The sequence below is a fragment of the Colobus angolensis genome, unplaced genomic scaffold (genome assembly GCF_000951035.1).
Source record: "Colobus angolensis palliatus isolate OR3802 unplaced genomic scaffold, Cang.pa_1.0 Scaffold70, whole genome shotgun sequence".
Taxonomy (NCBI): domain Eukaryota; kingdom Metazoa; phylum Chordata; class Mammalia; order Primates; family Cercopithecidae; genus Colobus; species Colobus angolensis.
The window spans coordinates 6,244,523-6,256,867 of NW_012120710.1; the positions used below are offsets into that span (position 1 = coordinate 6,244,523).

Here is a 12,345-nt window from a genome sequence, read left to right on the forward strand (position 1 = left end):
TATAGGGGCTGGGACTCGAAGCCTTCCGGACTCTAACTGGCATTTAATTTAAAAGGAAAGTTACGATTAAAACTGAAAACTTTGAATTTCAGTGCTGTCTTTTGTGCCAGTATCTTAAGAAATCTCACAAATATTAATTATATAAGGTTTACATAATCCCTGTAAGTCTATTGGTATCACTTGGAAGCTGTGGCTATATAGAGCCTGAAGCAACATATTAGATAGAATTTTAAGACAGATGTTTAAAAAAAATCCTTTGATCAATTGAACTGTGGTGGATATTTGCACCTTTTATACCTAAGGCAAAAATCTGTGAATACCTTACTGTTAAGTGGAAAAAATATTAAGATAAATTACCAGGTGTGATATTTAGAAAACATGTCTATTCAATACAAAATAAGGTGAGTGGTGGAATACACCTTTGATGATAACATCTTCCACTTACATTTCAAATTCCAACATTTGATTTTCTTTTCAATGAACAAGGAGATAAGGACCTGGGAACTTCAGTGCAGGTGTTGAACATGAAAGGAATTAGATGACAGAGGGTTTTGTTTATTTGTTCTTTTTGTTGTTGTTGTTTTGGCCATGGTTATAAACTTGTAGCCACCATTCAGACTTCCCAGAGGTTAGAACACCTTATATTTCCTAATACAAAGTTAACAAAATACACGTTACCTTTTACGTTGTGATATTTTTACCAGGGGTAGTACACAAGCATAACTTCATTACTTACAGAGTTCATTCACCCACTATTGTATCCATAATGGATAGTTATTGGTCCTCTATTCTTTATGACATGGTTTTAGTTTTGTTGGAAAAGCTTTTGTGATCTGTCTTAGTTTGTCCAGGCCCCTATAACAAAACACCATAAACAGGGAGGCTTATAAACAGTATTTATTTCTTCCAGTTCTAGAGACTGGGAAGTCCAAGATCAGGGCATCTGCAGGTTCTGTGTCTGGAGGGGGCTGTCTTTCTGGTTCATTAGCTGTGTCCTCCTCATGTGATGGAAGGGGTAAGGCATCCCTCTGGGGCCTCTTTTATAAGGCACTATCCTCATGGTCTAATCACTTCCTAAAGTCCCTACCTCCTAATACCATCTTTACCTTGGAGATTAGGATTTCAACATATGAATTTTTTCAGAATGCAAATATTGAAGCCATAGCATGATCCCACAGATAGACAGCAGATAGATACCGTAACTAACTGGTGTTGACCATTATTTGATTGTTAGAACACTCCATACTATAGGACTCTTGCATTGTGCTGTAATTGGATTCTTCAGGAAGAAGAGTAACAATTATTGTAAAGGTTAAAGGCTGTCTGTTTATTTAGTATGTTAGTTACAATGCACAGACTATATGTATTTAGGACGATGTTTAAGATCCCAGTCATTCTATTGAGTTAATGTAATGTGTCATATTAGGAGAGGATTTCAGTGTATCTCAGAATTACATGAGGTGACCTCACTGCCACTTGTTCATCAGAGGGTCCTAAAGAAAATCTGGTGGATTGAAGATGTCTTTCTTGGCCTTGAAAAGAGGCAAGTTATTGGTAGATCACACACTCTACTGATCATGGGAATTCTTGCTATTAATGAGCATTGCTGCCTGAAAGGCAACATCAAGACATACACTTTTACCACATTCAACTAGTGGGGAACCCTGGATGTTTTATCTTAAAAATTACAATGTTGATGGAAATGACATTCAGGAGGAGAGCCCAGATAGTCTCCTTTTGGGGACCTATTCAGATAGGTCAGACCAGAAGTAAAAATATTCATCATTTACATGATAGGAAATGTTGCTGGGGGCAGGAAGTGTGATATCAAATTACGTGCAGAACCGTGGTAAGAAATGCGCAGTAGGAAGGGGCAGTGACTGTTTCAGAATTTCTGCACAGATTACGGAGGAGAAGCTGGGAGCATAATGTTTCATGAGACCAAGAAAACATCAAATGGCTGAATCAGGGGAGGAGGAGGAGGATTAAAATTATTTTGGAGTACTAAGTCTCAAACCAACACTAGATGCTACTTCTAGATATGAAAAATTCATTTGATTTCATTTTTAAAGGAATAAGGGATACCTTTTCAAATTTATATGAATATAATATTTGTTTTAGTATGCCTCCTTAGATCTGTGAAAAGTTACAAAGTGAGCCTTTCAGATGAAATGATGTGTTAGACTTTATGGTGGGTAATTAAGGTAACTTTGGCATCATGAAAGGAAGTGAAGAATAAGAAAATGCCCTGTGATGTAAAGATGAAAGCAGCTACATGGTTTGACTCAGTTAAGGAGGGCAAAGTGGTCTAGGGTTGCCTACTTCCAGGCGTCCTTCCTAAAACTGCTCTTCAAAAACAAACTGATTATGAGAAGACTCTCCTTTAGATGCTCATATGAAGAGAAACATAGCCCTGATATTTATCAGGTGATGAAGGGATTTGCATTATTTTATATGAGAAGCAATATGGTGTGGTAACAGAGGCTTTAGAGTAAGATAGACCAGAAAGCAATGTCAGCTCTGTGCTATCAGTTTCCTTCCTTGTAGGGTTATGACAATAGACATAAAGTGCCATGGGAGTAGACATTCAACCAGTCTCTATCGAGTATGTACACCAACAGGAAAAGGATTTATTTTATTTCACTTCATTTGCTTTCTCTGTCTCCCACTACAAGACTGTAAAGTGCATGAGAACAGAAATGATGGTGGGTTTTTTTTTCCACTGTTGTATCCCCAGCATGTAGAACAGAGCAAGAAACATAGTGTGTGCTTTATAAATTTTCATTCAGTTAATTTTTAGTTGAGAATCGACATGTGCTAAACCCTGTCCAAGGCTCTGGATATACATTAACGAACAATGACAAAACTCTGCCCTCAGGGAATTTACATTCTTTGAGGATGATAAATTTTGACTTAGTCAAAAGGAAATCAGTAGTTGAATATCTAATAGTCATCTCAAACTCAACGTGTCCAAAACTGAGCTCCTAGGCTTTCTTCCCCTAAGGGGCTTACGTAAAGCCTTCTCCATATCAATGAATGGAAATGCCACCTTTCTAACTGCTCAGACTGAAAATCATGAGTCATCCTTGAGTCCTCTTTTTCTCTCAACACTCCTCATTCCAACCTTCAAGAAAGTCTATCTGCTCTTGTTTTAAAATATGTACAGAATCCAACCACGTTTTGCCACCTCAGTTTCTCCCACTCTGGTTCAAGCTACTATTGTCTTTCTCTAAGAGCACTGCAGTGGCCTCCTCTCAGATCTACTTGCTCTCACCCCTCCCCTCTCAGGTCTGTTTTCTGCATAGCATAGCAACAGCGAATTCATTGGAACTATGTCAGTCACTCCTCTGTTCAGAGCCCTGTAATGGCTCCTCATTGTTTTTAGAGTAAAGGCCAAAACCCTTAGAGTGACCATCAAGACCTCCGTGAGCTGGGGCTTTGTTGGTTCTTGAATCGGATCTTCTACACTCTTCTTTGCTCACTCTGCACCAGCCACAGGACTACCTAGTAGCACATAGTAGCCAAGTCCTCTGTCTGGAATGTCCTTTCTCCAGATATCCACATGACTAATTCCCTCACTTCCTTAAAACTTTTGTCAAATGTCACCTTCTCAATGAGACTTAACCCTGACCAACCTCTTAAAATTGTAGTCTGTTCCACTTGCCAACACCATATTCCTGGTGCCCCTTATCTGACTCTTGCCTCTACTTTTTCTTTAAAGTCTATCTCCCTCCATCCCTCCTTACCCCTCACTAAAACATAGCTCTAGGAGGACAGAGATTTTTGTCCCTCTTGTTTGCTGTGATATCCCACTGTGTTAGAACACTGTGTGGGCACATGAGGATACTAAAAATCTATTTGTTGAATTGGATGATTAAAACACATTTCTGAGGGCTGGCAAAATGAAGACTTAATTCAGATTTTGCCTTAAATGACCCAAAAATGAGACATTGGCAAACTTGCTTACTATCAGGTGCTTATGTCTAGTGCTTCCAAAAAGCTTTACAAAAAAAAAATGAGTCAGGCCTTTAGTCTTCATTGAGGATTACAGAAGCTAAACTTTGAAAATCAGCTATTTTTGAGCTATACACACACAAAATTCTTCTTCTTAAAATGTAAGCTTTATTTGGTGCCATAGACATCATTTAAAAATAGCTGAAACTTTATAAACTCCCTGGACAATTAAGCAAATGTCACCTTTGAGCTCAGCTAGGGAAGATAAAGATACCATTTCACCATTTCACCATTTGAGCATTTTTGAGAATTCCAAATAACTAAAAATAACCTGGTGATGAAAAGTGATTTGAGTCTAAGGGAAGCATGATTGAAAGTTACCCAGTTAAGTCTGAGAAATTTAAGTAAATTAAGATGATGAGTGGTAAAGTTATAAGTTAGTCACTAATAAGCTCAAGAACAGAATGGGAGCTTTGTTGACCTTAGCGACCTTGTGCTACTGTCTTTGGTTATTCTAAAATATGAATTGTGTTTTATACTAAGCAATGGATAGAAGGGATGCAGAAGTCTTGCCTCAAATAAAACCTGTACCTTAGCCGAGATTGGAGAAGGAAGCACTTGTCATCTACCCAGCAGGGCTGACACCTCTTAATGTGGCTGGTGTTAAAGTCCCCAAGGTTGGCATATCCCCCAGCTTCATCATGAAACAGATCCTCATGGTATACACTGACTTACTCAAAATAAGAATGTTTAATTATTTTTTGGCTGACAAAAAGAATATGAGCTTAAAAAATAACATGCTTGCCTTGCAGCCTTAGTAATCATGGTAAAATTTAAGATTATATCAACTTGAAGAGCAACCTATAAACAAACCAAAGAAAGGATGACACTTTGTGTTTATTTAAAATGTTTGCCTTGCTTGTTCCATGATGCGTCCATTTGTCCATTCTTGAGAAGGGCAGGCTCTCAGCCATCTTGACATCAGCAGCCCTGACTGTAAACAAGGGTGTGTCCCCAGAGAGTAGCTCTGACCTGTGCTGGAGGCTCAGCAGGGAGCTGTGTCTGGTCTTGTGCTTGTGGCGCTGGAAGACAGGTGACCATGGCCCCACCTCTTCTCCCATGGGAGTCACCATGTTCTCCGAGTGAAATGAAAAGCAGGGCCTAATTTCTCACCAGAAGGAAAAGAATTGCACATCAGCAAGAGCAGGCAGGCTTTTAATGCCTCCAATCTCAAAGACAAGTGTGGCTGCTCAGGAAGTGAAAATGGTTCCATCACTGAGAATAGAGTTTCAGATTGGAGGGGTAACAGAAAAGAGGAAAGTGTGGTTTTTGAGATTCAGAAATTTACAGCCAAGATTTTGGTTAAAAAAAATTAATGTCATAAGAAACAGCTGTCTCTTGTTTTATAATGGTTTTTTAAAGCCACATTACACAGAAATAGATAAGAATGTATCTGTCACCTACCCATACCTGATTCAAAGTCCTGTTTGTTTGCCTGTTTGGGTTAAGAACTGTTTTTAATAAAAATAAGTTAGAAACAATGTAAATGTCTAACAATAATGTGCTGGTTAGATCAACCAACATAAATTCAACATTCATACTGGGCAATATTAGGCAATTGCTTAAAATAATGAAATGGTCCATGGTGTACTGACATGCAAAAATGAATATAATATATTGGCATAATATATTGTAGCTTTATGTTTCACAGCACATTGGAAAAGCAAACTACAAAATAAATGTGCATTGTGTGTGCCTGTGGAGAAAGGGTTTAGAAGGATACAGTGGTATCTGATAAGGGAACCTTGGGTCACTTTTGCTTTCTCTCCCTGTCTCTTTCATTGCCTGAACTTTCAAAAAACAGTTTGTATTCCCTTTACAATTTTAAAAGTTGAGATATTATGAATATTGTTAATCCCTCTTTAGCAACAGTTAATGTGGTTATAGTGACTGCTAGATGGCTATTTTGATGTTTAAAATCTTGATTCAAAATTCATTCTGCTGGAGCCCTCAAAAATAAGATTTTAGAGAAGCAAATAACCTCAAAAACGTTTACCGGGCATCACTGATGTAATGGTCAGAGGAGCTTCTGGGAAGGAATGGACTTAAAGAAATATTCCATTTTCTAAAACCAGATGCTGCATAAATCATTGATCAGGATAACCATCTTGCATAGTATTTTAAGGGACTCTGTCCTAACTGATCAGTATTTAATATACTTTGTTAATTTTTTAGGTCTCCTCTCTTCATCATATATGGGAGCAATTTCTTAAAACATTATTCTGAGCTCTTCTAAAATGAAAGTGGCCAATACAGGTATCAAAAAAGAAAAACAGCCCTCAGAAGAATATACAATTTATTTTTCTTTTGGCAACGTTAAATTTGTTATATAATCTTTTCAATAAAATAACCAATAAAATGTGGTGTAGGCAAATTACACTGGAGGATACGTTATTAATACTCTATGACATTATCAGAGAGCAGCACAGGTGTGACTGGGGAGAGAGCCAGAGCAGAACTGACTGGAAGTTTTAGGGGTGATCTAGGCCAACCTCTCACGTTATAGATAAAACTAGATATTTGGGAGTGTCACATGTTTAAATTTTTAGTTTTACTAGATATCACACATTGTGCTACATTCATTTCATCTGCCACTTCATCTAATCCTCTCAGCACCCTAGAAAGTAGGCTATTCCCATTTTGCCGTTCAGGTCACTGAGGTTCAGAAGTCAAGTAATGAGCCACAGATCACACAGTAGATAAGTAACAGAACTGGACTGGACGTTGAACCAAGGTCTCTAATTTTTTACCCACCTCTGCCTCATTCCCTTGAACTACCAAATCAGTTGCTAAATTCTCTTGCATAAATATAGTCTCTAGAATTTTTGCCAACTCTGCTTCTCTTCCCCATCCCCACAGCCTTGTTTGAGACCCTTATCATCTCTTATCAGTAACTCCTAAACGGTCACCCCTTTTCCTCCCACAGTCTCTTGCCAGTCTTGGGACTCATTTAGGCCATGCCAAATTGCCTGCTCTCTTCCAAAGGAAGAAGGTAATCTTATAGGTGCTCAGATTATGGTTTGTAAATTTTATTTCAGCTAAAAAGAATGAAGGCTCCTTGGAGAAGTGGGTAATTCCAGGTCTGGGTTAGGAAATACGTAAGATGAATCTGGAATATCTTGTTAGACCGGATAGTAAACATTCTCAAAGAATACTAGGATCCTGTCAGAAGGACTCAAAACCACTTAATGAGGCACCAACTGGCCAAAGGTGGGACGATTTGAGCATTGATGATGATTATAATTGTAATAGATTGAAACACATTAAATACGTTTAAACTCATAAGTTCACAATAATACCAAAAACAAAACAATAATAATACAAAATTCATTGATTCATTGGAGAATGCTAATAAGTAACATATTATTTTGAAAACATAATAGATGACTAGAAAAAAAATCAAGTATTTTATTGATTTATTTATCTAAGCCTGCTTTTATTTTGTGAAGTGTACCATTGAGTGACCAAATATTAGATGATGGGATAATTTTCTCTATAAGATTATTCCAGCTAATAAATGAAGAAGGCATGGAAAAAATAGAATATCACCATATTGCATGACCTACTGAGTTAGTGGGCTTGGGTACTAATCATCAGTGACTGCCAACACCATGGAGTGTGATGCTCTCGGGTACTACATCTCCTAATGGAGGAATGCACTATCCCCTATGAAGCAGTCTTGCCAAATTGAAAGAAACCTACATCTGATCAAGCTTCTACTTCCAACAATAAAGTCACAGGAAATACAGAAGACTGGGGGAGATGATATCAGCAAACTCCAGACTCTGGAAAACTCTATGGGAAAAATAACCAGGTTTCTTCAATAAATAAATTGCAAGGAAAAAAAAAGAGATTGAGAGAAAGATTGACAGAGGTAGGAGGAATTTATAGACTAGAAAGAGACTTAAGAGACATAGCAGCCAATCACAATTATGAACCTATTTGAATCCTGAATCAAACCAAAACTGTAAAAATAAATGATGACATTTATGAGACAATTGTGAATTTGAACACTGACTAGATATATGATAACATTAAGGTATTGTTAATATTTTCAATATGATAATATAACCCTTATGTTTTCAACAACCCTTATCTTTTAGAGATACATACTATTTTATTTATAGAAGAAATGCTATGATGCTTGGGATTTACTTCAAAATAATATGGGAGTGGGAATATTATAGGAAAAATGACTGTGAGTTAATAATTGCTGAAACTGACTGAAAGGAACACGGGGATTCATTATACTCTTCTCTCCTACTTTGCAGATGATTACATTCTTCCATTATAAGAAATTTTGAAACAAGTCCTCTAGACCTCCTAATTGCTTGCAAAACAAGTCCACAGTGTTTAGCAAGCGACTTGGGATCTGAACTAGAGGTGGAACAAAAGAAGGGAGGTGCCTCTTGTCATGAGGTGAAAGGCCAGAGAAGCAGAGGTCATTCTCGTTTGGAAAGTCTTCCCCAAGAAGACTGCTGGACGCTTTCAGGCCTCTCTGCCTTTGCTCATGCCATTTCCTCATTCTAGAATGCCACCGTCCTCCATTCTCTGCCAACCAAAGGTCTCTTCATTTTGCAGGCTCAAATTTTTCCCTATGTTCTTCACATGTCAGCCCTACTAGTCTTTCAGCTTTTAGAGAATAGAGATCATGTCTCAGCTTCATATCCGTTCCTCCCAGGTATGAGCACATATGTGGTAAGTGCTCTGTGCTTGTCAAATTGAACTGCAGAAACTGGGGCTCAAAATGTGGACTCCAATTCTCACAGCTAGTTAGTGAAAGAACTTAACTAAAAATCTCATGTAAATGTTAGTCCCTTGACTTCAGGACCTCCAAAGCCTCTTCAAGCTTGTTCACCAGCATTCCTTTCCTTGGGAGTTAAGATTTAAAGGCTTTATGATCTCTGAGAGAAGTAACACATTAACTTAGAGTAGCTGAAAGTTATTATCCATCACCATGTACTGGCATGTAGAAAAGGAAGGCCCCGGGTGAATGGCCTATAAGACAAATACATCTTATAGGGAAGAAGGAAGTAGGAAGTAGGCTGGAACCTGCAACACCACTTGGATCAGGAATTGCACAGTGAGAGGGATGGTGAATGCACTGGACATCAAAAAGACACAGAGGAAACACGGGAGAGATGACAGGTTCCAAGAGATCCAGTTGGCTGGTTTCCTGTGATTACACGTCAGCAAATGGAATTTGAAAAGGCATTATAGGCCAGGCGCCATGGCTCATGCCTGTAATCCCAGCATTTGGGGAGACTAAGGCAGGCGGATCACGAGGTCAGAAGTTCGAGACCAGCCTGGCCAACATAGTGAAACCCTGTCTCTACTAAAAATACAAAAAGTTAGCCAGACATGCTGGCAGGTGCCTGTAATCCCAGCTACTTGGGAGGCTGAGGCAGGAGAATTGCTTGAACCCAGGAGATGTAGGTTGCAGTGACCCAAGATCATGCCACTGCACTCCAGCCTGGGCAACAGAGCGAGACCTTGTCAAAAAGAGAGAGAGAGAGAGGAAGAAGAAGAGGAAGAAGAAGAGGAAGGAGGAGGAGGAAGAGGAGGAGTGGAAGGAAGGAAGGAAGGAAGGAAGGAAGGAAGGAAGGAAGGAAGGAAGGAAGGAAGGAAGGAAGGAAGGAGGAAGGAAGGAAGAGAGAGAGAAAGAAAAAGAAAAAAGAAGGAAGGAAGGAAGGAAGGAAGGAGAAAGCAAAGGTATTATAATATATGTGCCATGGTGGTTTGCTGCATCCATCAACCTGTTATCTACATTAGGTATTTCTTCTAATGCTATCCCTCCCCTAGTCCCCCACCCCATGACAGGCCCCATTGTGTGATGTTCCCCTGCTTGTGTCCATGTTTTCTCATTGTTCAACTCCCACTTATGAGTGAGAACATGCAGTGTTTGGTTTACTGTTCTGGTGTTAGTTTGCTGAGGATGATGGCTTCCAGCTTCCTCCATGTCCCTGCAAAAGGACATGAACTCATTCTTTTTTAAGGCTGCATAGTATTCCATGGTGTATGTGCCACATTTTCTTTTTCAGTCTATCATGGATGGGCATTTGGGTTGATTCCAAGTCTTTGCTATTGTGAATAGTGCTGCAATAAACATACATGTGCATGTGTCTTTATAGTAGAAAAAGTTATAAACTTTTGGCTATATACCCAGCAATGGGCTTTCTGGGTCAAATGGTATTTCTAGTTCTAGATCCTTGAGGAATTGCCACACTGTCTTCCACAATAGTTGAACTAATTTACACTCCCACCAACAGTGTAAAAGCTTTCCTGTTTTTCCACATCCTCTCCAGCATCTGTTGTTTCCTGACTTTTTAATGATCGCCATTCTAACTGGCATGAGTTGGTATCTAATTGTGGTTTTGATTTGCATTTCTCCAATGACCAGTAATGATGAGCTTTTTTTCATATGTTTGTTGGCCACATAAATGTCTTCTTTTGAGCAGTGTCTGTTCATATCCTTTGCCCACTTTTTCATGGGGTTGTTTTTTTCTTGTAAATTTGTTTAAGTTCCTTGTAGATTCTGGATATTAGTCCTTTGTCAGATGGATAGATTGCAAAAATTTTCTCCAATTCTGTAAGTTGCCTGTTCACTCTGATGATAGTTTCATTTGCTGTGCAGAAGCTCTTTAGTTTAATTAGATCCAGTTGGTCAATTTTGGCTTTTGTTGCCATTGCTTTTGGTGTTTTAGCCATGAAGTCTTTGCCCGTGCCTATGTCCTGAATGGTACTGCCTGGGTTTTCTTCTAGGGCTTTTATGATTGTAGGTCTTACATTTAAGTCTTTAATTTATCTTGAGTTAATTTTTGTGTAAGGTGTAAGGAAGGGGTCCAGTTTCAGTTTTCTGCATATGGCTAGCCAGTTTTCCCAACACCATTAAAAGTATCTTCTTCTCAGTTCTGTGTAAGTATTACTGGATATGGGAACATAAGAAGTTACAAGAATCTTTCACTAAAAAATATAGAAAATGTGACCTTCTAGGACAGTGGTTTTCTGTTTGCCAATGTGAAAAGTGTGTGTTTATGTGTGTGCGTATGCAAAATGTGTATATGCATATATTTGTGAGTGAGATATATGTTTTCCTCTTTCCTTACCTGCTTCATTCCTTACTAAAGTAATTAGAAGTCCTTAAAAGAAGTATACCAAATAGCATTGAAATAATTTCTTAAGAGAAAATTAATATTCAATAGATTAATACATCACTTTCCCTCCCCACAAAAATAAGATAGTCTATATACTGAAGAGCCATAATCATATACATCCATTTCTTCTGATTAGTAACTACAATGTTTATTAGGTAAACATGGACATTTGTTTGGCTCTGTAGCTACCTATTTCATGTTCTTTCGGAATCACAGCTTTCCTTATATGTCATAGTGAAAATCAATATTTGAAACTTCTTCCTCTGGAAAAAAAATGTAATTTCCCTTATAGGAGATTTAACTGCTTAAATAGTTCTGCTTATATAGGCAAGAGAAATATTCTAAGAAAAAAATGAGAGATCTGCTGTCTAAAGCCTTTATTGATAAGAGTTATTATTTAAGGAATAAAAAAAATTAAAGCTCTGATGCTGCAAACAAAGCTCCTTGATGAGAACTGAGTTCATGCTGAGATAAAAAGTTACAAAGCAAGAGAACAGCCTCATTATATTTTTAAAATTCCAGGGAAAATCATTGTTTTGCTAAAGCAATGTGGCAAGACAGCCTGGGACCCAACATTGGTGCCCAGGAGGGTAGGAGTAAAGAGCTTTAGAAGCTTTGAATCTTTTTCTAAAACAATTAAGATTAAAGGACTTAATCAGGAAATCTGAGGTTATGTAAGAGGTGAACAGGTCAACCAGCTCATATATCTGGTTTGGGGCACATGCTTTGGATGACCAAACTTTTCCATGGAAGATTGTACTTTATGATAATTCTTCCAGAATGAAAGAACTGACAAGAAACATTAAAGTTTGAAAAGCGATCCCCACCTCCACTGACATCTGAGAACATCCTGGCCTCTCCAGAGACACCTGACTGAGGGAAACAGGTGAGCCAGCTTGGGCTCCAACCCCAGGAAGAGGAAGGGAAGTGGGTCACGCCTGGTGAAGTGGCCTGTCTCTCTTGGCAAGTCAAGCTGAGTGATTTGGAGACTACAGACTCTATCTTGGCTGGCCTGGCTACCTCACAACCTCCTCTCCAAAGGTGACATGTACTGCAGCTTAAGACATTACACGGCACCTGAAGCAAAAACTAAGAGTAGATATGGAATAAATCTTCTGAAGCTGTAAGGCTTGATATCCACAGTAAATTATTCTTAAGTTAGTGAGAAGAGAAAATT

General features: G+C 38.5%; 1 protein-coding gene across 2 annotated transcripts in view; it reads left to right on the top strand.

The window, feature by feature from the left end:
• The window catches only part of PARM1 (prostate androgen-regulated mucin-like protein 1), a 115,839-nt gene that overhangs the window by 6,124 nt on the left and 97,370 nt on the right, over window positions 1–12,345 (top strand). Inside the window, exon 2 of one of the 2 annotated variants that reach the window (XM_011927178.1) lies at window positions 911–1,015. The exons of the other annotated variant lie outside the window; for it this stretch is intronic. Coding sequence (XP_011782568.1) covers window positions 911–1,015 — 105 coding nt within the window. The remainder of the gene's footprint in view (window positions 1–910; window positions 1,016–12,345) is intronic. 2 annotated transcript variants of the gene reach the window in all.